Genomic DNA, 24,902 nt, shown 5'->3' on the forward strand with positions numbered 1-24,902 from the left:
AGTCTACCAATTTATTACCATGATTGAATTTAAAGCCGAAATTGACCCAAACTGACCCAACCCGACTCAAATCGACCAAGTTAGTTTTTCTTAACACAGGGTCGGTTTTGGTTTCAATTTCAGGTAACCTGACCAGGTTGGGTCAATTGAAAAAATATCAATAAACTGACCCAACCCGACTCGTGAACAGCCCTAGTGGGATTGGTGGGATAGGTATGGGATTATAGAAGTAACAATAAAACGTGTTCAGATGTTGAAAAAGTGCCATAATTCTTTGGTTTTTATGGAAAAACAAAAATGATAATATTTTTAGCAAAAAGTTGATTCCTTCCCCTATCTTATTGGAGAGTGCATTCAATCTTTTCATGGATTTAAAAATCAACCTAAACAATTAGTCTTCTACTTCCCCTAGAAAATTTTGGACACCCTTTCGGGGACGTGTCATCAGCGGGGTGGTATCAAAATTAATTTTGATGATTCTTGTGACTCGAAGGGTGGAATGGTTTGTGTCATATAGCTTATATTGCTAGAACCATTGCGGTGAAATACTTGACCTTGAGGCCTATCTACCTGGTACTTCTACAATTAACCTAGCTGAGGGTTGGACTGCTTGGGAAGCCCATAACCATGCTCTCAATTTTAGGAACCATCCAATAACCATTGAGGGTGATTCTAAGCTTTTCATTGATTGCTTAAATAAGGAGGTGGAGCTGTTGTGGAGATTGAAGACTATGATCAAGGAGTGTCATTAGGTTTGCACATTCTTGGATTATGGAGTGAAGTACCCGCATGTCTTTTGTGAAGCCAATCAAGCTATTGACTGATTAACTCATGTTGCTAGTCAAGGGTTGTTGGTCATTTCCAGTGGTCTCCCTAATTCTCTTCCTTGTATTTGCTTTTCTGATTTATGGAGATGGGCTGAAACTAAGTAGGCCTTATATTTAACACATGCTATACCAGAAAATATTGTAATTAGACGGAAATGAGGGGCTTCAATCCTAATTGATTTAGGGCAAATTTCTTAAACTACCCTTCCTGTTTGGTTAATTGGCTTACACTACCCTTATTATTATTTAACTATTGTCTTAGAATATCCCTATTGTTTCTAACAATTGCTATTATCATTAAACCATAATAGAAAGGATGAAATGTCTTTTTTGCCTTTAAGAGAAAAACTGTCATTCCCAACCTCTTCTCACTCTCATTCTCTCTCTTTCTTTCTCTCTCTCTCTCCATTAACAAATATATTGTTCATTGTCTTCTTCATTTGGACCTGGTAGTGGTGAAGAAGACAGTCTCTCTCTCTCTTGTCCTTGCTCCTCACCACCACCGACCTCATTCCAACCAGCTGCAAGTCAAACCAGCTGCGATAGTTGCTTTCCCATTTGAGTTTGGATGTTAGGTATTTTTAATTGAATCGAACTCGGATGGAGGTATATCCATCCTCTCTTTTTTCCTCTCTTCTTCGCCTTTATCCATCACTCGTCTCTGTTTCCATTCAGTTCTCTAGGAGAAAAACCTAAATGAAAGCTCTTCATATCTCCCGATTTCTTCTCCTTTATTTTTTCCAACACAATCGGAGCTGTGAATCATTTTATATTTCTCCGCCTGATCTATTTCTAGTCAATTGTTAAAAAAATTTAAAAATTTTGCCCATTAAATTACCCATAAAATGTAGATTGTTTACTACAGTAAGCCTAAGCATATTTATAATCTATGGGCCTCGTTATGTAGCTCCATATAAATTTGTTTTGGGCTTGGGCCGAACATTACACATGTTTCAATGTTCTTTTGGCTACTGAAAGAAATGTTTCCTATTCGGAGTTGGATACGGATCTAAGAACACCGGTTCTAGATCCAATCCTCTGATGTGGGCCCGCAAGGCTTCCTTGAATGACCGATTAGTCTGAGCAGATGTGATCCCGTCAAAGCAACACCAGATTCCAAAATCTGTTGTGGACCCGCAAGGCTTCCTTGTTGCGGTGTAACCACTTCCTTGTATCGACTTGACTCTTTTATGATCTTGATCACCATCAACCGATTTTCCTTCAATTTCAATTCATCAAAGTGTGATCACTTGGTCGGACCCACAAGAACAATATCATGCTATCCTGTATCACATATACACCCAGGAGAATCCCATGTCCCTTTTATCACACGTGGAGCCCACGTGCTTTTAATTATCAATTCTTGCACAAGTTTTGGGCTTGGGCCTTGATTATCATCAACTGATTTTCCTTGAATTTCAATTCATCAAAATATATCGCTTGTGGGATTGAAATCTGCGCGCATCACACCGACTTCACAGTCACATCCCACTCTGTATTGCTAACGTTTCTTCATAAATAATAAATGCAAGTATGGAAAATGTCTCCAATATATGGTTAAGATAGACTGTCAGGTTAGTATGAGGCGCTCTGTGTGAGGCGTGGATGGATATCGCTTAATTTCATTCAATTTTTGAAAAGTCACCTAATCGGATAAATTTATTTATTTGGGTAAATATTGTTTTTTTGATAATAATTTGAGATATTATTTAACAACAAATAATCAAAATTTACCAGTATTTGTTTTTTATGTAAATAAATTGTATAATAATTATTTTATTTATAAAAAACTATTATTAAAATGAGTAAAATTGTCTCAATACATCTTGTCAATTATTTATTCAAATAAAAAATTATTTATCCGTCGCAGATATCACTTATACATATTTTTCCATGAGAAAAAAATGTAGGAAAAACAATGAAAGCCACAAAATTTCAATCTTTCGGAATCCATAAAATGAACGGACAGAGATCTTACACCACATGTGCACCCAGGAAAATCTTGCCTTTCCTCACGTGAAACCACGTGCTTTTAATTGTCAATTCGTGAACTGAGTTTGGGCTTTGGTTCTTGGGCCTTGGCCCGTTGGCCGCCGATGGGCGATGGCCATCAGATCATCTCTCTCTTTCAATGAAGGGCAGTTTGTAATTAAATAAAACTTCATGGGCTATCATCCACCATTTTCTTATTTTCTCTTCGCAGTTCGCAATTCGCATGCTGATCTTCTTACGATAAAAAACACTATCCTTTTTTACTCTCTCCCTGTAAACTCACGCGCTCTTCAAAACCCTAGACACAGGTCCGATCATTCGGTTGCCGGAGACATTTTGCTCCGTCGGAGTCTAGGCGGAGATCTCCAAAGGACCTCTGCATGTTCAATCTTCTGGGCAAATTTATCGGTTCTGTGGAGCATCTACGGAGATCATCATCAAGATCACAGTAAAAAATTCGATCTTCTGTTGCCCACAATATTTTTCCGTCGGAATCCTTTCACCCTGACTTAGAAGAATATAATATTTCAGTTCTTCAGGAAATTCGTCACCGTACTGGAATATTACTATTTTTAATTAGGGCTTTGGTTTTGATCTCGGAGCTCTGCGAAGTGCAAACGGATTTTCGACCAACAAGTTTGGGTTTTTAACTCTCCAGTTATGGATCAGGAGGAACTCGGATTCCTTCGTCGAGATTGCGAACTTGGTGTTTGATTCCCGTGATTTTTCACCTCGAATGGTAATTTTGAAGACGTTTTCTACGCTTATTTTGTTTTAATTTTCGTTTGTTTGGATTTGGTTTAATTGAAGTTTCAACGTCAAAGCAGCACAAGGCCATATATTGCATCAATACGGTCTCTGAAGTAGCTATTACTCTTCGAGTTATCTGAATCATATGCAAGCTGTCATGCATATTCCTGGGCAGATCGACCGCGTCCACGGTAGTGCTCCCCAGATTCACGTTGCAGAAGGTCAACATATGCAAATGCATTACATGCAAGAGCACGAACAAGCTCTGCATCATAACAGCAATGGGAGTGGGATGGAAGATGATCAAGATGATGGTGCAGGGAGCGAGGGCATGGAGGCGGACGTTCCATCTGACCATGGCGCTCTCTCTGATCCTCATGGCTCAATGCCACCTCGGAACCATGGAGGGAACCAGCTGACTCTCTCTTTCCAGGGAGAAGTCTATGTCTTCGACTCCGTATCTGCGGAAAAGGTGAGTTTTCCAAGGCCCTTTATTTTCTTGTTCTTCCATGTATTCGTTTCTTAAGTGAAAAACCGAGCTGATGGTGGAAAGCACTACCATATCATCAAAGAATTTATGGATGTAACGGTTTAAAATTCTTATTCTGTTATTAGATCCTAACTAACGCCATAGCTAAAATGGATCACTTATATCTTTTATTTTAGTTGTTTTTACATGTTCGAGGCAAATGCTTCAAGTGCATTGCATGATTTTCTTCTTCTTCTTCTTCTTTTTTTTTTTTTTTTTCTTTTGTTGATTGGTCACTGTGATCATGTTTTGATGCATGGGAGTAAAATCCAATTCATGATTATGATATCCATTTTGCAGTTTTTGGCTTTCATATAGAAGAAACCATGGTATTATGCCATTTAGGATTATTATTAATATCATGGTACTGTAATGTACTGGTTACCATAAAGAATTCTTGTCTCATTTGTTTTGTTTTATTTCTTGTAAATATTAATGCTCTTATAAATTGGATTTCAGGAACCTGTATTGTATTTTAGATGGTTTGATCCTGTGTGGGTTGTTCTTTTTCTTTTATATTAAATACATTAAAGAAATTCAAAATCACGTGTCGATAATACATTATCCAAAAAATGCAGGTACAGGCTGTGCTTTTATTACTGGGAGGTCGTGAAGTTCCTGCTAGTGTGCCTCCACTTCCAATAACAACCCATCATAATAATAGGGTATCATTTTACATCTCTGTTTTCTGCTATCTTGATTTGAATAAGCAGTGGTTTTCTGTGTTTTATTCATCTCTTCCACCCTTGTTTACTGAAACATTCAACCAGGGGTTGTCTGATGTTCCACAGCGGTTGAATGTTCCCCAGAGGTTAGCTTCATTGATTAGATTCCGTGAGAAGCGAAAGGAGCGTAATTTTGATAAGAAAATACGTTATACCGTTCGAAAGGAGGTTGCCCTCAGGTATATGATGCATGATAATTATTTCTTTGATTTCCTCCTTGATTCCCTCTTCTTTGTATGTCATTTTGCTTTGTTGTCATAGAAAAAGGAAGTATGCCAAAGGCTCAAAGTTATCATAGTTGCTTTGTACTTTCAATGTATTTTCTCCTCAATTGAGTAGAAACAATGTAATATTCTGGTATGAGGTTGGTGGATTGCACAAATGACAAAGCCACCTGAATTTATGTGTAGTTACTCTTTCACTGCAGATTACACATTGAATGACATGGTTTTCAAGACACCAAGGTGAGGCTAGGTGACAAGGGAGCTCCCTTGATGCCTAGTATCCAAGAGGATGGAATTTTTTAAATGAAAAAACATGAATCCTTGGATAGTTCCCTAGGTTCTGTACAAACAGAAACCATTATTCATTAATAATTATCTATAATTTTCATAAAAAATTATAAATTCCATATTCAAATATAGAAAATCAACATATTCATGAGAAGTAAAAGAACGAAAAGAAAATTTAAATAATATACAGGCTAAGCCCCTGTTTTTGTCCTAGGAAAAGAAGAAGAATGTATTTATTGGACAAAATTTAAGTTCTTCTTAGGTTGTTGTTTCAGGTTTTTAAGTCTTTGAGGGTTCAAGTTTCAAGACAGCATACACCAACATGTGTGTTGATTGAGCTCTAACAAATGAGAAAATAATAAAAAGAAATTAGCATATAAACCCACTAATTGAATATTTTAGTTTATTATTATATTCTCAAAAAAATAAGAATATAAAAGTATTTCATAATGCCATGTACAAATTAGCTTGGCGACCCTCCATGAGTGCCTTGTTGCCTAGGTGTTGTCTTGACAACTATGTTGGATGAGTTAGATTACTAAGCATGACAACTTCCAAAGATTGAACAAATTGAATTTCTAAACAATTTGGGCTAAACTCAAGAGTTTTCTTTTAAGAATGGAAATTCTTGTAATTGTAATTTCTGTTATATATCCAAATAAAATACATGGGGTTCTTGTCCACTTTTCATTTATTATATTCAAATATGTATTACATAACCATTTTTGTTTAGATGTAAAATCATATGAAGATTTTGCCCAAATTTACAAAGTAAGCAGACAAGGATATCCATTGATTTTTTTTTGATCAGCAAAAGGATTTCATTATAATAATTAAAGATTTAAACTTAATGCATCTGTTGGCAAAATCCAAAACGAGATCAGCTTCTATCAGGGCAAATCTGTGCCCACACCATTCTAACGACCTTCTGTAACCTTACATTGGGAATATCTCCCTTTGAAATAAAGCACACAAGTACAGAGATATTCTCAATGCAAGGCAGTAAAAGATGCCCGAATGGGCTTTGCCCTGACTGAAGCCGAACTCATCCAAAACCCCTCAATACCCAATTACAAGTATGCCCAGAAAATACTTTGCCTATTTACTCCCTGTTTAGCCAATGTATCTGCTACCCCGTTTGCAGTCTTTCTCACCCAGCTGAAGCTTGTATTCAAGTTCTTTGCAATCATATCAATCTCTCTATGTCTGCATTTCCATGGTGCTTCTTTGAGGTGCTTTGCCCAATGAATTACTAACTGTGAATCACCTTCAACATCCTCATTTCTGAGGCCATGCTGTTGTGCTAATCTCAACCCTTGTAGCAGTGCCAAAGCTTCTGCCATGATTGAATCTCCCAAACTTGCTGGATCAGAATACAACACAACCACTAGGCCTTGGTGGTTTCTAATCACTCCCCCAATACCAGCTTTTCCCCGGTTACCCAAGGAGCTACTATTGAAGTTCAGTTTCAGCCTACTTTCAGTCGGTGGCCTCCAATCCTGTCTTACCTCTTTAGGGTGGGTTCCAGTTTGTGCAACTTCAGGCCAGGTTCTGATAACATCAATGGTTGAAAAGATTCTGAAAGTTTCCAAAGTTTTTATCCAGTGTGCAGCTCAGAGCATGATAGCTTCCAACAGTTCCTCCTCTGCTCTTTTCATTAAAAATTCTATTGTTTCTTTCTTCCCAAATTGTCCACAGAACATCAGCTTTCACAGTCCTCCATATGATCTTTTCTCTTTTTTCCTTGAGCCTAGGAAATTGGGGTTGAATAAGCTTACTACTTGTGGAGAGGCCCATCTACAACCAAATAGAGAACAAAAATATTCCCAAATACAGGACACAAAAGGACAGGAGATTAATAAGTGGGAAATGGATTCTCCACAAGCCTTACAGAGCATGCACATGTGAGGATATCCGTTGAAATTCCAAACTATAATTTCATTCCATATTTGAAAACTCAAAAAGTTCATTTGTTTTGGCAAGTTTTCACAATTATGTATTCTGAGAGGTTGGTCAGTAGCGGCCAACTCTTCAGCTGCACAAAATGTGGTTCAGCCCCTTTGGACACCTGCAGCACAACAAAGAGTAAAATTGAATTTCGATGGAAGCTCTTTGGGAAACCCGGGGCTCTTTGGTTGGGGAAGTTTTCAGGGATGGGGAGGGCAGAATGCAAGCACTTTATTCTGGCCGAATAGGCGTGGAGACTCCTCAAGGGCTGAAGTTATGTCTCTACTTCAAGGTATGAGATTGGCCAAGCAATGTGGATATCAAAACCTTGAGGTAGAGGGAGATTCTAAGCTTCTAATAGGATGGCTGCAGGCAAAAAACTTGGGTGCATGGACACTTAGACAACAGATGAGAGAAATACATTGCCTAGCAAGAGAAGTGGGAGTGATCTTCAAATGGGTAAGGAGATCAGCCAATTCTGTGGCTGGTAACTTGGCAAAGCAGGGGACTCACAGGGAAAACTTGTTTTGGGCTGTATTTTAAAATTTGAGTTTTATATGGGGCCAACACTAATGCTATGAGTGGTTGACACTATTGTATCTAACTGTTTTATTAATGAAAGTTACCATTTCTGATAAAAAAAAGCTTTTACAATTACATAGAACCCCTTAAACGTTTCCCCATAATTTCAAGAACAAATGGGCCAAAATTTAGTTTAACTCCTGAAATAGTTGTAATAATTTCATTTTGTATTAAACCTGAAAGAGTAGACATTTTGTTAAATCTTCTGAAGTAAATAGTTTGAAGCTGTAGGATGCATTCTAAAATTTCTGCCAATGTTTAAGCATTGGAATGGAGCCCAGATGCATTGTTTAGTGCAGAAATACAGTTTTCTGGCCTTCATTTGTCAGTAACTGTTCTTGTATTTCATGTTATAGAATGCAACGAAACAAGGGCCAGTTCACATCTTCAAAATCTACTAATTATGATTATGTGCCACCAATAACAAGTTCAGATCCTAATCAACACTTGAGTACAGAGAGTAATGGAGCCCAGCAAAAAGAGACTGCGTAAGTATACATGCTTCTATTTCTGAAGAGGACAACTTGCTATGATTTTATTTTGTGCAATAAGTAAGAAAAAAATGTGCTTCTGTTTTTTTGTGGATGCAAATGAAGTTGGAACTTCACTGGTTTTACTCTATCTTATTTCTGTTTCTCACTTAATTGTATTTCATCATTGAATATTAATTGGAATTTATCCTCTATTGGCCCTCTTGGTACAAGATTACACTACTCTTGGATTTGTGTTAAATACACTTTGTGATCTGTACTTAGTACTTACATTTATGATCATATTGTTGGGCCATGTCCAGTGTTGAGTAGACCATGTGAAGACGTGACTTAGAACAAGCACAGAACCCCCATTTTCAACATTTCCCCTGCCCCCAGGGATCCAATGGACACTACATGCATTCTTTTTTTTTGTTTCTTTTTTGGTCAATAACAATGAAGAACTATGTACACTTATCTTAGTCCCACTCTTTCTTTATATCCCTTTATCTCATCCCTTCTTCTCCCTCCTCTCTTCTCCACCCAAACATTTTATTCAAAATGACATAACAACACACTTGATCTCTCTTTCTCTCTCTGTATATATATATATATATATATATATATATATATATATATAAACGATCTCTATTTTATAACTATATTTACAATGGAATAATTCCTAATTATGGTTTTTAAGGCATTGGGGAGCATTGAAGAACATGCTGCACTTCTGAAATCTGTTCATGAAATTCTGTATTTGGTCAGACAACCTTCCAGCAGTTTGTTTCCCAAGCTCTTAACCCCTGTTTGATGTTTAGTTTCTTAAACACCATAAAGATATGCTAACATTACATGTTTGTCTCCTGATTTGGAGAATTTCCACTGCATTGAGCCCAAACCTTTGTGCTGGGCCCCTTCAAAATATAAGAAATGCTCAACTCAAGCTTGTGCAAGTTGCATTCCTATTTCCAGGCGCTACTTGGAAGTGGGAACATCAAGAAATTCCACTGCCATGCCCAAAATTAATAAGAAATTCCCTCACAACTAGAGAACAATGGGAGAATGAACAAAGAACCATGTTTCATAAACATGAAAATAGGAATCAGACTTGAATGCATGTCTGGGTTTGTGACTTGGCAAGACAAGAACACATGAAATTGCAGACATATCTATAGAAGAGTACCATTAAAATACTGATAAAAAAGGAGTACCATTAAAATAGCCATATATATACACATATCTGCTTTATTTTCCTATAAAAAAGGTTTAAAAGTTTATATTTGTTACTTAGGCTCGGTTTGGAAAGAGTACAAATACAAATATGTACAGTGCAAATGCATACAAAATAATACAAAATACAAGGTTTTGTACTCTACAAATTTGTACATGAGACTAATGTAGTTTCTTGATTCTTCAAAAGCTATTCTCTTACCTACAAGACTCTCTTAAGTGTTTCATTGAGTCTTGATCTACCATTTTCTACTTACTCATTTGATGCAATCAAAACAGCTAATGTGCACAGTGAATGCCATTTTTTACTATAAAATGTTATTTAGATCCGGTTTGGAAAGAGTACAAATACAAATATGTATAGTGCAAATACACATTTTATAGTGTATTTTTACATATTTGTATTTGTACTCTTTGTATTTGTACATATTTGTACTCTTTCCATATCAGGCCTAAATAACATTTTATAGTAAAAAACGGCATTCACTGTGCACATTAGCTGTTTTGGTTATATCAAATGAGTAAGTAGAAAATGGTAGATCAAGAATAAATGAAACACTTAAGAGAGTCTTGTAGGTGAGAGAATAGCTTTTGAAGCATCAAGAAACTACATTAGTCTCATATAAATGCGAACATATTCCAACTTAAAATAAACCCAATGGTCACCATATTCTATGTTAGACTGTCTGAATTTAGGGTAGGCTGTAGGCCGCCAAAGAAGTTCTGATTAAAAGACTTCTAAACTTCCAATACAGAAAAGGCTCGAGAGAGTTCAAAGAAAGAACAAAGAAGTTAAAAGACTCAAAACTGGAATTTTCTATGTATTTTTTGTATTTTTACACAGTAGGACTCTTTTGGTCATTTCCCATGTTTGTGTGGGTCTGGTCTAATATTTTGATTTGTCTAGCCATACATAGGGCCTGTTTGTTTCCTCTTAACTCTTATCTCTTAAGAGGAATCTTTTAACTTTAAGAGAAAAATGGTTGTTTGTTTCCTCTTATCTCTTATTTCTTAAAGTGCAATCACAGAACTTTTTGTTTTCCAATGATACCCCAAAAAAGATAAACAAAAACTCTCATATATGGGTCAAAATGGATATATGATAATTTTCAGAATTCAGAATTCAGAACAACATTCTCTGCCTGTTTTGTGAAGTCCATGGTTGATAAATTATGTAGTGTGGGGCTTTCTGAGTTCCCAGCTACTCAGATTTGGAATTCTATGAGCCCCTCAAAATCTAATTTTCTGGTTTGGACGATGGCTCTTGACAAATGCCTTTCCAGGTCTAATCTGTTGAGAAGGGGCATCTCTGGATTCAAATTGTGTTCTTTGTGGGACTGCTGCAGAAACTACAGAGCATATATGTCTTCATTGTTCATTCTCCTTTCAGATTTGGATGCATTTTCTGAATGCTTTGGGTGCTAAGTGGGTCATGCCGAGATCAGTTAAGGAACACCTTTGTAGCTGGAAGTTGAAGGGTCTAAGTAAGAGAGGGAAGCTAATGTGGAAGACAATCCCAGCTGCTGTTCTGTGGTCCATTTAGGCTGAAAGGAATAGTGAATATTCTGTAATAGGTCTAGGGGTCTTGATGATGTAATTCAGAGAGCTGTGGGTAAGCTGATTTCTTGGATTTCCATTTCTGAGGAATTCAGAGATCTTAGCTTGCCCGTTTTGTTTCAGTCTTGATCCTGGTGGAGATTGTAATCCTGGCTGCTTTTCAGACTGCCTTCTTGGGTCTGAATTGCAGTTTGCTTTTGTTTCTCTGTGCTGAATAAATTTACATTACCTTTTCGGAAAAAAAAACAACATTCTCTGCATTCAGAGTTCAGAGGAACGAAAAGTTCACGAATGCCGATATACCTCTTAATGTAGTTATTGCACTTTCACATGTCAGACTTTAGAGCAAATGAATAGGCCCTTAATTGTTTTTAAAATTTAAGTTGTTAACCTAGACTAGTCAAGGATATTGATTTTTTTTTATTATTAGTATGATAGTGGCAATTCTGTATTCTCTACTTTTCTCAATTCTAGTATTATTATTATGATCAGCCACCCTTAAAGTGTCTATAAACATGTTTTTTGAGTAAAACATGTGAATGATAATTAACTCTCTCTCTCTCTCTCTCTCTCCCCCCCCCCTCTCCTTTCCTTTTTTTGCATATTGTGCTTAAGGTGATTGATTCTCATAAACCATCAACTAATCACATTTTTTTCAACTCAGGTCATCATTCAACATCCTTGACATACTGAAATGGATCTAGATATGCCTTTAAGTTATGATCAGAATTTAAATTTTCTTATTTTAGCCATTATTTTTCTTTTATTGCCAAACTACCTCTAAATGCTCCAGTATTAGGTTGACCTCCATTACCTTTCATCCTACCACCCTTAAAAGTCCATTTAAAGCTTTGTATTTTTGGCAGTTTTTGACAAAAGGAAATTTTCAGCCTTTTCTGGAAAATATGCCTTGAGTTAATTGCCCCATACTATCCCTCATCCTAAACATCACAGAGTTTCACACAACACAAAAAAAAAAAAAAATCAATCCCTATCTGGTTTTTGATTTTTATATTTTTCATAATCCCAAATAGAATTAATGATCTGGTTCTATTGTGTCCAGGTCCAGAAATTTGTCGGTCAGGCCTGGGCCTAATACTTATATGCCTCGCTTAGCCTGGAATTTTATGCATATTTGTATGTGTACATTCATTGTGTGGAAAGTTTAGGTGCAGGCTGGCCCAGACTTGGGCCCAGGTTAAGTCCCTTATCCTTGGTGTAAGCCCTAGCTGCCCTGGCTATTATGCTTGATGTAGAATTCTTAGCAAATTGACCCAACACCTTTCTGACCCCTATCAATCTTTACCTTTGTATGATTATCCCTAAATCCTTCTTGGTCAATTGTTACCCTCTTACAATCACCTTCAGAAATTAAGTCATACAAATCCTATCTTATTTGGTATTGAAATAGTTAATTCTACATTATTTGGTATTGGTGCTAATGCTTTGTTGCAATTTCTGTCAAAGTCACTGATTTTATAGCCCTGGGGTATGTTCTAATTAATTGCATGCTATGGTTTTAATAGTAATAATTATATAGGTACAGAATTAACAGCATTATATTTTATACACCATATAAAGGGACCATGGTTGGTAGAAGAATTTAGATCTTATAATGTTGCCTACATGAATAGTTTTATCAAGAATTGTAGGAAGGAGACACTAGATTTGAAGTGTGATAGAATCCTGCTGTTATTCTTGGATTGATTAATAGATTTTGAAGGATATTTTGATTGGAGCAACATGCTTGGGGATTGGAGAGTTAGAATTGTGCATACCAAATTTGGTAGGGAATGCTAAATCTTGGAAGATATGCATGGGAGATTGTCTTAGATGCACAAGAGAGGGAAATTCTATTACATGGGAGCAGATGAAAAGCAAATTATAGGAAAATATCCATCGACTAATTTCTTACCTGATCTATGAGATAATTAATATGTGTGGTAGATTATATGAAAATATTTAAAGGGTTTGCCATTTGTTGTGATATACGGTTGAAGATGACATACAAAGATTGATTAATTTTTAGAATGGCCTAAATAGACATTAGGAGGGAGTTGGAGACATTTAGAATTTATCATCTAAATATTCTTTTTCATTGGCCCTTGAGGTGGGAACAGATTTGAAGCAATTTAAAAAGACACCAGATGGTGACTTATCAACCATCTCATTTGCAGCTCTCCTGATCCATGCGAACAAGGTATTGAGTTCCCTTGATAGGCTTACTATCTCCCTTAGGGGATGTCTAAAAATCCAAGGAGCATTACCCCTTGAATTGGTCCATGATATCGATATTTTTGAGTCCTCTTCTATCTCCAAGGTCTTAAGATCTACTTGTTTGGCAAGTTTTAACCCCTGTAGCAGAGTTAATAGTTCAGCATTTAAAGAATTGCCTTCCCTAAAGGTCTTGAGTACATAGCCAATACTTTGCTTGAGGAATCTCTGATCACACCAACGATTCTTGCCAGACCTGAGTTTCCTATAGATCTCCCTTCAAAATTCAGCTTGACATTGTTGAGACCTGGTGGCTTCCACTCCATCACCTTCCTTTCTTTTTTCTCAGAAGAGTGTCGCAATTCATTCCAAGCTCTTACTATCTCAGTAACTGAGAAACTTTGAAAGAGCTCAATTATTTTCACACTGTGCAATTCTTATCTTTATGGCCCCATTAGTTCTTCTTTTGACCTATACTTCTTACTGAAAATTCTTGCATTCCCTTTCCTCCCATACTCTTGACCAGAATAAGGATAATATTCAAGATACATGGTGGAGCAAGCTGAAGAAGTTAAGATGCAAGATACATGTATGCAAATTGTAGCATTAAGAGGTTCTTGAGGAAGCACATCATGGGTTCACTCTGGAATTTGAGCTTGAGCCAATTTAGAAGTTGTAAATTAAGTTTTTGTGCCTAAAGCAAAAACTAGGTTGATAAAAAATACTCACTTATAAGTAATAATTTGCAAACAACATAATTTTATTATGTGAGGGCAGGGGTATGGAATACCCAACTTCTATTAAGGTTTTGTAAAAGGATGGGGGGAGGATTGGGAAGGGGATATTAGATCTTGATAATTGCTCTTTGCTGGTGAATAAATAGAGAACTCTTACTTTATTTGGAATTTATAATGGGGTCTAACCAGTTATAATGGAAACTCGTTCATTCATCCTAATAAAAGATATTTTTAAAAGACAGTTATGAAACCATTTTTTTTTGTAGGGATTAAGAATTTAACACCCTGATATAGACTTGTTTGGGCTTGTGTCGAGGGGCTTGGTACAAAGGCGGCGGCTCGTAGAATCAGGAATGCATACTGTTTAACATCACATTAGCTATTTGAAATAATGCAATTGGGAAAAAAATAAAGAAAGATTAAATCTATCAAAAAACAGAGATTAAGAGTTTACATGTTTGAATATTTGTTTTATATGTTATGCTTGGTTTTATTTTAAATTTTCTTCTTTTGATAATTGGTTTTATTTTAAAATTTCTTTTCTTGATAATTGGTTTTATTTTAAATTTTCATTTTAAATATGTTTTACATGTTATGTTTATGTATTTTAATATGAGACAATATGTTTTCTTAAAACATTTATTTTAAATTTTAAGTTTATATTTTTAATTAATCATCATCAGCATCATCATCCATTCCTTGTCACAATTCACTACTATATGGGGTTGGCTGTGAATCATGTTTCGCCAATCTGTTATACTTAAAGCCATATGTATTGTTAAATTTTTTGTGCTTAAATCATTTCTTACTACCTATGTCCTTATTGGTCTACCCTGAGCTCTTCTAGCCCCTTCAATGTGTAACAAATCACTTATTGTAACTGGTTCAGTTGGTGTTCTATGCACATGCCCAAACCATCTTCATCTACTCTCTTTCATTTTATCACCAATTGGAGCTACTCAGGTTCCTATGGATAACTTCATTCTCAATCCTAGCCTTTCTAGTTTTTCCACTCATCCATCTTTGCCCAACACTCCATTTGGATAACTTCATTCTCAATCCTAGCCTTTCTAGTTTTTCCACTCATCCATCTTTGCCCAACACTCCATTCCATACAACATAGCCGGCCTTACAACTATTTTATAGAATTTTCATCTTATTACATGAATATATGAGTACACTATATTTGTACATACAAATATGAAGTTAAGTCGGGTTTGGGTTGGGTTGGTCAAGGACTCAACCCTAACCCTAACCCAACCTGAAGTTAAGTTGGGTTCATACTATTCAACCCTTACTCTAACCTGAGATTCAACCTGACCCTACTAGCCCAGCTGGTTTGGGTTGGGACCATTTTGTTTGGGCTAACCCGGCCCAGCTTGCAGCCTTACAAATTTACTTTACAATTGATTCTAAAAAACTGATTTCTTGCCACCTCTTGCTTAGCTAATATGCACCATCCATGCAATTAGCTGAATTTGTTTTCCACTGGATTTTCACTTGCATATATCTGGTCAACCATCTAAACTTAATGATTTTGTTTCCAGAGTCCCACAAAACTCTCACTATTCAGCAACCACTTTATCATCACTTTCAAATCTCCATCATTGAGTAATTTACTTACACTTATAAAAAAATTACTTAAATTCATGTCACTGCACACCCTGAATACTCATCACAAGCTCAACTTTAAATGAATCTCCCACCGTAATTGGGCTCGAGAACATTGAAATTACATGACTTCATGTCTAAATACCCCTCCCACTCTTGAGGGCCCCTCTCTGATTGTAACCATCTTCTTTGAATCATAATTTTTTTTTTTTTATGTTAAAGTTCCAACCACTTTCCTCCACTTTGTAATAATGTTTTGAACTTATTCATTCCACCACCAGGTTTCTTTAGTGCCTTGCCATTTCTTTTGTCTATTTCTAAAACCTCTTTTGCTATTTTATACAGCTAATATTTCAATCCACATGTAGTTAAACTCTATATCTAAATTCCATTTTCTTTCTATTATCTTGTCTTTAATTCTTGGATTCCTATTTTATCACTTAATTCTTCATTTTTTGTTATTCTATATCTAAATCATCATTTTTTTTTGTTATTCTTTGTTTAGATTTTCTCACTTAATTCTTGGACAGCTATTTTATTTTCTCTTTTTCTTTCATCTTTTAATGTGAACATCTACCACCATTTATCTTTGTTGTGTGGTCAAGCTGTCCTTGGAACAACTTTGTAGTCCTCACACATCATTCATTCTGTTCTCCTAGCAAGGAAATAATTTATTTACCAATAAAAAGTGAGAAAAAAATCTATTTGACTTGAATTTAGTTCCTTTAAATGTTATTGATCTTCCTTCTTATTGAAGTATGTATTTGCTATTTCCATATCATAAGACGTTGCAAATTGTAAATTGTATATCCTGTTTCATTCGTACCCTAAACCTAAATCCTCCGTGCATACTATTGTGTCTTGTATATCCTTTCATCACATGGTTGTTTGGATGTCTTGCATTAAAAATCTTCTGCTCATTTGGAATTTCTTGAATGAGTCCATCTATGTTTTCTATAATTGTCTTTTTAACATTTTTTTTTTAACTCATTAGGTGCATTAACACTACTTATGTTAGCTTCTTCACCTTAAACAAGTCTAATTAAAATCATTCTGTCTTAACTTTTCAACATTTATTTCATTTTTTAGATCTTTATCTTTTGTTATTGACTCCATATTTGTTATTTACTTCTTCGGTGTACCATTGTGCATGGTCATTGATTTCTTCGGTTTCCACCCTTTCAGTTAGTTTCTTGTAAACATGTATATTAATCCTTCTCTTTATTGTATCTAGTAATTCCATAGTCTTTCTTGTTAATACCACACTCTAGGTAGTTAGTCAGATTCTTGTCTCTTGAACTAATTACTTTTCCAACCATGGTCGTAGTGATTTAAAGGGCACATTTCAAGGCATGTGCCTTGCCTAGGCCTAGGGACAGCCTTTTTCAAAAGGCGTGTGCTTGCTATCTAATTGGTGGCTTATTAGGCAATAGACCTCCAAAATACCTACTTGTGCAGAAATAGATGTATTTCATAGACGTGTGCTTGCTGCCTAATTGGTGGCTTACTAGGCAATAGACATCCAAAATACCTACTTGTGCAGAAATAGATGATCAAAATAAAATACATTGAATACACTTTTTTTTTTTTTTTTGATCAATACATTGAATACACTCTTCACTTCGAAGTCTCCATTAGATTTGCAAATTTCCAGACTTGCTTCATTCTATTCTACAGAAATAGTAACATTTCATTTTAGGCATGCTTCATTCTGTTGTGCAGATATAGATTTCTGTAGTAAAAATTAGAAAACATTGCTAATTGCTGAAGCCATTGTACAACTAATAAGCACAAATAAGCCATACCTGCACAAATTTTTGTGCCATTTAATGTTGGGCAGTTAAGAAACATGTCCAGAAAATGGTCATGGCAGAAATGTGAATGCTAAGATGGATGAGTGGAAAAACTAGAAAGGATAGGATTAGAAATGAAGTTATTTGTAGGAACCTGAGTCGCTCCAATAAGCAATAAAATGAGAGAGAGTAGACTAAGATGGTTTGGGTACGTGCATAGAAGACTACCAACTGCGCCAGTTAGAAGAAGTGATTTGTTACTCATTTAAGGGGCTAGAAGAGCTTGGGGTAGATGAAAAAAGACACGTAGAAGCAGTAAGAAAATGATTTAAGCACTAATAACTTAACAGTGGGTAAGGCTTTAAATAGAACGGATCAGCAAAATAGGACAATATTACTGACCCCATATAGTTGGGATAAGGCATGGATGGTGATGATGATTAGAGGCTAGTAATGTTTCTGCCTAGAGGGGAGCATGATGTCCATTTCCATAGTGTACTGCCATTGAATATTTGGAAGACAATGTAAAAGGATCTGTCTTGGTGTTCCATAGATGGCCAAGAATGGCGCACTTAATCACTTAGAGAACTTTGGGATAGTCTTTTCCATTTGGAACATGGATTGTGAAGGATGGCCCACATAATACTTCTTGTCTTTGAGCAATGTCCATGTTTATGCTGCACTATTCATTTGTAGCATGATGAAGATGCTTTCATTTAGACTGTCTACTTCATTGTATGCCATGCTTTGATTTTTTTTTCCCACTGACATTCTCATTGAAAAATTTTTCAGCTGCCGCCATTGTGGCATTAGTGAGAAGTCTACTCCAATGATGCGTCGTGGACCTGAAGGTCCAAGGACCCTTTGCAATGCATGTGGTCTCATGTGGGCAAACAAGGTGGATACTGGAAGCTTGTTTCTATTGTATATGGTCCATCTACACCTATATTAACTGCTTGTTCTGTTTATGAAAAGTATTACAATGTGGTTAATACTCATCCTGAACTTATATATGCTATGAATTTCAGTCTGGCAATGGTGCCAATAACGCACAAAGTTCTTGTGTCATTTGAAAAAATACATGGTTTACATGAACATGACACCCTCTTTTATCCCTGCAGACATGACTGACATGAGCTCTGAAGAGGACATATTCTTTAGGACAAAGTACCTCCCTATATGGCTTTGTTTAAATTTTAGGTTCTTTTAACTCTCGAAACCCTTGTAACCTGTTTAGAGGCTATATAAGATGAAATAATAGCATTTTAGTTTCACATATCATTTGAGCTTGCATTTTCTTTACTGTTCACCTGAATGGATTTATTTTACATTGGAACACATCCATTTTAGATGGTGAACTCAGTATATATAGGACAACTACAATGATCTCTTTTAATTTTTTGTGGCATCCCAACAGACTAAATATCTGAATATGTAGTTGGGCCAGCTACTGATTGGGTTTTATTGCCTCAGAGCCCCTCTCTCTGTAACATAGTGGTAGTTGGTCCAATGGCTTGATGGTATAATAGATGGCTAAAGTAGAAGTAAAAAGGGCATTACATAATGTTGGTCTCAGCTATCTGGAGTGGATACGGTCCTAACCTTTGGCACTTTTATGCAAAGTGGCCACTTTCAGATTGCCCCAACCGTAGATACTCAAGATCGAGATCGGAGGACATTGAAGATGATGACAAGGGGTGGGAAACTTGTATACATTCAGATGAAGAAGATTCTGTTGCAGAGGACAAATCAGCTGACAAACATGAAGGGGAGGATCATTAACTGTGTGAGAAACAGGAGAGCGGCCTAAATACAGACATTCTATTTAGGGAGGATGAGTTGGGATCGAAGGAAGCTTCCTCTTTGAGCCCAGTAACACATTAGAGGTGTCAATGCGGCGGAGAACAAGGGTGCTGTTGGGTAGTTCTTCGAAGCTCAGACTTTGAGAAACCAGAACCAAGTATTGCTTCTAGACAGGGGGTTCGTAATGAAATAGTGTAGGTTCATTTGATGCCGAGTAGAGAGAGCCTAGTTATGGTGGAACGACAGGCCAGAGTAAGAAGTCAGCAGGCTAATTCTTTAATAGAAGCTTCCCAAGTTAAAACCCCATCAGGTTGAATAGTGCTGATCCTAACCCTGAGCAGGAAAAACTTCCTGCACTTTCTCCCCGTTTGGAACCAGGTAAAATTGTGAATTCAGTTTTGTCTACTTACTGTTGTTCAGTGTTTGTGGCTCATGTTCCAGGTTCTAAGGAAACCACATTGCTGCAAGCTGCTGATAGGGTACATGCGGTTAGAGAAGCTGGGAGTGAGAGCCAAAAAGAGGAAGAGGGTTATGATTGAAGGTTTGCTTGAAGACCTCAAAAGAAATGAACCGGAGGAGGATGTTAATGAGGAGGTTAGGGAGAATAGGATTGACTCTAATACCGGTGTTGCAAGATTTTGGGGGTAACTTGGAGGGAGTAGGGGTGAGAGAAGAAGTTCTTGAGACTAGCGACTAAGTGGCTGAATTTGTGGAAAAATTGGGGTGCAAGTTGCAAAATCTGAATGATCTCAAAATTTACCTAAAGAAGAATAAGGAGGAAAGAACGAATACCCAAAGAAAAAGAATGAGGAAAGAAAGGTCAAGAAGAGGAAATTGAGTGAAGTAGAAAGGCTGAGAAGGGATGTAGAGGGGGATAAGGAATTCAGTGAGAGAAGGGGGAGGGTCAGAGGGAACAAATAGAAGGATTCGAAAGAAGGGATAAGTATGGTCGGAAAAGTGAAGATAATTAAATGGAATGTTAGAGGTTTGGGAAGGACCAGGAAAGGATCCATGATCAAGGAAGTGTTTAGAAGAGAGAAGCCAGATATTGTGTTAATCCAAGAGTCTAAGGCTGTTGAAGTTGATATAAGATGGATCAGAAGTATTTGGAGAGCAAGGGGACTAAATTGGGGAGTTTTACCTTCATGGGGGGCTTCTAGTGGAGTAGTAACAATTTGGAATTGTGAGACACTAATTGGAGTGGAGGAATGGGTAAATTTATAATCTCAATCAAATTCAGGCAGGTGATAGATGGCTTCGAATGGGTGATGACTAATGTTTAAGGAACCGACTCTTTCTCATAGTAATTTCACTTGGTCCAATTGTACCAAATTAGATAGATTCTTATTCACAATGGATGGAGGAATATGTTTAGAGCTCGTCCAAGAGTAACGTTGGATCACTGGCCAATTTCCTTATTTAAGGCTGATGTGAGAGGTAGAGGTCTTGCTCCTTTCAGATTAGATAATATGTGGTCAAGTTCAAGGAGTGGTAGGAGGGAAGTAAGCCAAGGGTGAATTGGGAAGGCATGAAACTCCACTAGAAGTTGAAGGAATTAAAAACCAAGACTGAAGAGTGGAATATCGAACATTTTGGAAGACTGGAAGAAAAGAAGCAAGAATTGATCAATAAAATTGATGACTTGGGTGCAAAAGAAGGTTTGCGCTCTTTTGGGGAAGGAGATAAGGTTGAGAGATGGGCATTGAGGAAGCAACTAGAGGATATCTTGCTCAAGGAAGAGATTAGCCGGAGATAGAATGCTAGGAACAAATGGTTACAAGAGGGGGATAGGAACACTAAATTCTTTCATGCACTGGCAAATGGGAGAAGGAAAATCTTTATATCAAAATTGGAGGTGAATGGTAAATCACTCAGCATTTTGATATTGCCAGAGCTTTTGAGGGCCATTTCAAATCAATTTTTAGAAAGCCATTAGAAGGGAGAATCTGGCTTGGAATGGCTTGGAATGGCTTGGAATGGCCTACCATTTCTGAGGAGCATAAAAATTGGTTGGAAAGATGTTTTGATATGGAGGAGATAAAGGCTGCAATGTTCTTTATGGATAGATCTAAAGCTCCTGGTGTTGATGGTTTTACAATGGCTTTTTACTAGGATTGTTGGGAGATTTTGAAAGCTGATATTCAAAAAGTGTTTCTTGAATTTTTTGAGAGGGGACTGATCAATCTGAGGCTTAATTCTACATTCATTGCGTTGATACCTAAAAAGAATGATGCTGTGCACTCGAAAGAGTTTAGACCAATCAACTTGATTAATAGTTTGTACAAGATCATTGCTAAGGTGCTTTCTTTGAGAGTGAGAGAGGTCCTTCCAATTATAATTTCCCAAGAACAAGGGGCTTTTGTTCAAAATAGGCAAATTATTGATCAAATTTTAATTGCAAATGAGAGTGTAGAGGAGATGAAAGGAGTTGGAAGGAAAGAGTTTGTTTGTAAATTGGATCTGGAAAAGGCCTATGATTTGGTGGATTAAGGTTTCCTATTGGAGCTTATGAAGAATTGTGGATTTGGGGATAGATGGTGTAAATGGATCTTAGAGTGTGTTAGGACTTGCCATTATTCAATTTTGGTCAATGGAGCAGTAGTGGACCACTTTCTTGTGCTAAGAGGGCTTAGACAAGGAGACCCACTATCTCCCTTTCTCTTCACTATGATAGTAGATGTTCTGGGTAGGTTGATTGCTAGAGCGGATGGCAGATCTTTTATTAGGGGTTGGAGGATAGGAAGAAATGAGATACCACTTGCCTTCAATTTGCTGATGTCACAATACTTTTTTGCGAAGGGGGTGACATTAGATGGGTAAGAAATATAAAATGGGTTGTAAAAACCTTTGAGCAAATGTCCAATTTAAAGAATAATCTTGATAAGAGCTGCATTGTGGGCTTAAATATGGAAGAGGGAGATTCTAGAGCAGAAATTCTGGGTTGTTCGGTCTCACAATTGCCAATTTATTACTTGGGTTTTACCCTTTGGGGGGGGGGGGAGCTTGAGAGGGAGTAATTTTTGGAGGCCCGTGATTGAAAGATTTACGAAAAGATTGGCTTCTTGGAATAGGACTGTTTGTCTCTGGGGGGTAGAATTACTTTAATTAGATCCACATTAGCTAATTTGTTGGTGTACTTTCTATTTGTGTTTTGAATTCCAGTAGGGGCAAGTAAAAGGGTTGATAAGCTAACGAGGGATTTTTTGTGGGAACTAGGGGAGGAGAAAAAGGAACATAGAGTTAGTTAAATGGGAAGTGGTATGCAGAAGTAAGAAACATTGCGGCTTAGGTCTTGGGAACGTTTAGGAAAGAAACACTGCCTTGTTAGGGAAATGGCTGTGGAGGTTGCCTTTGGAAAGAGATAAATTGTGGGCAAAGGTTGTTAGAATCCATGGGCTTGTGGCAAGCGACTGGGATTCTGGAATCTTGGCCAGAGCTACAAGAGCCTCTCTGTGGAAATCCATTCTTCCGTCTTGCCATTCATCAGGTATAACCCTTGCTCTAGAAACCTAGTTAAATTCTGGGAACGTGTTTGGTTGGGTAGCTCTCCTTTAAAGGAACAATTTCCTTCTCTTTTTGCCCTTTCTAACTGGAGGGGGGAGCCCATTTCATATTTTTTGGTTCCCTCTAACTCTACTGTTGGAGTTGGCTGGGATTTGGGTTTTAAAAGAGGCCTCCGGGAGGAAGAAATTTGTAGTGTCTCAAGCTTGCTTCAAAATCTTGAAAAAGTTGTGTTTGGATCTTTCAAAAAGTGACTGCAGAATTTGGACCCCTTCTCCCTTTGGTTCCTTTACCTGTGCTTCCTTCTTCTTGAATTTGATACAACTGAGGGATAGGGGGAGCCTTTTCCTGTTAAAGTGGTATGGATTACACCTATTTCGCTTAGGATTGGTGGTTTTTGCTGGGAAGCATATCTGGAAAGAATCAACACAAGTGACTTGCTTCAAAGAAAAAGACTTGGCTGGTGTCTTTCACCATCCTGGTACCCTCTCTGTAAGGCTAACGGTGAGTCCTGCTATCATTTATTAATCTCCTGTCCTTTTTAATGGTTTCTCTTTGTTTGGGTGTGTAAATGGAAATCCCCCACCTAATGTTTGAAGTCTATTCTCCCCTAACCTTTTTAGATAGCCGAATAAGAGAGGTAGAATTCTATGGTGATGCACAAGGGCGACAGTTTGTTGGACACTCTGGGAAGAAAGGAATCAAAGAATATTCATGGAAGAAGAAAGCAGTAGGGAGGCGATTATAGCCGTATCCATCAGAGTGTTCATTGAGTAAAGACCTTGAAGCTGTTTGAAGACATTACGGCAGGTGAGTTGATGAGGAAGTAGAAGGGAATTGTGGGTTCTGCTCCTCTTGAAGTGACTTATAGACTTCAATTGTCCCCACTTTTAAGAGGCTTCTTTAAGTTGAATTTTGATGGTAGCAGTGAAGGCAACCTAGGACCATCTGGTATTGGGAGGTGTGTTCAGAACTGAGGAAGGAAAAGTTATTGCTCTTTTCTCCAGTCCAATAGGGTAGGTGATTCTCTAAGAGCTGAAATACTTGCTGTTATGGAAGGAATACAGAAAGCAAAGTTGGTATTAGATGGCTGCAAAAGGAAGAGGATGAGGGATGGTGGGAATATATTCATGAGAGGTGGATTAGAATGCTGCTCCAGGGGATGGAGGTCACTTTACATTGGGTGAAAAGAGATGCTAGTTCTTTTACTGATTCTTTGGCAGAGCCAGGGGGTGGGAAGAAATTGATTTTTTTTGGGCTTGTTCGTAACTTGTTCTTTTTTAGGGAGAGATAAGAGAGTTTATCTCTCCATCCCATCTTTCTTAATGGTTTCAATGAATACATTCTGTTATAGATCATATATATATATATGTATGTATGTATGTATGTATTCAACACAAGCCTTGGCCTCTGAACCATTTGTCCTTGCAGCTACATATTCGTATAACACAAACTTCTAATTTCTCCCTGAATTGTCCTGCAGGGAACACTGAGAGACCTCTCAAAAACTGGACCCTTGCCACCTGCACATAATCCTTCATCAAACCAGAATGAGGTAAGCTGCCGGTGCATTTGGCTTATGTATGGTCATTTGAATTATCATTGCCAGAGCTTTTACCCTAGGAATAGGTGTTTTTTCAATTACTTGTTCTCCTTTCCCACTTTAAGCTTATTAATTTAGTTCTAAAATCCATTTTATTTTGTAGAATGGTGTTGCGGAGGCTGATCAGTTGCTTATTCAAAATGCTCCACATGATAACGATTCCTCATGACAATCTTCATGCCTCACTATCCTGGGAGGAATATAAAGCAGGAAATGATATATCGAGTGATGTCGGTGAGTGCTCATCTTGTCCCTTCTATGAGATCAAGGCCTTCCTCGTTCGGAACATGTGATGTGACATTGACAGGATCCTAGAAATACAAATAATTCTATATTATTCGTAGCTTACGGTTTTATCTTGCTTTTGACATTGGCAGCCGGTTGATAAGGCGTCATCCTGTATTTGTTATTAACTTGTAATTCAGTCGGACAGAGTAAGGACGGACGTTTTATTTAGAGTGAAAGTTAACTGGCTTGATCCGTTATGAAGATTGAGAAATTGGTTGTTGTTTTGGA

The 24,902-nt window shown here is 37.2% G+C and overlaps 1 protein-coding gene across 2 annotated transcripts; it reads left to right on the top strand.

The window, feature by feature from the left end:
• The first annotated feature begins 2,886 nt into the window (after positions 1-2,886).
• Positions 2,887-24,902, top strand: ZML2 (ZIM-LIKE 2). Of its 2 annotated transcripts, none has more exons than XM_088956710.1 (8): positions 2,887-3,558; positions 3,647-4,041; positions 4,677-4,763; positions 4,890-5,002; positions 8,221-8,352; positions 18,272-18,377; positions 24,267-24,338; positions 24,490-24,902. In XM_088956710.1, exons 2-8 carry the CDS (start codon positions 3,715-3,717, stop codon positions 24,553-24,555), a joined length of 903 nt encoding a protein of 300 aa, XP_088812836.1. In that variant the 5' UTR covers positions 2,887-3,558; positions 3,647-3,714; the 3' UTR covers positions 24,556-24,902. The 2 variants fall into 2 exon arrangements, with proteins under 2 accessions (XP_088812836.1, XP_088812835.1); XM_088956709.1 differs by having other exon boundaries at positions 2,925-3,558; positions 4,869-5,002.

This window comes from Nelumbo lutea, chromosome 8 (genome assembly GCF_056320005.1).
Source record: "Nelumbo lutea isolate HS-2025 chromosome 8, American lotus-T2T, whole genome shotgun sequence".
In the NCBI taxonomy this organism is placed as follows: domain Eukaryota; kingdom Viridiplantae; phylum Streptophyta; class Magnoliopsida; order Proteales; family Nelumbonaceae; genus Nelumbo; species Nelumbo lutea.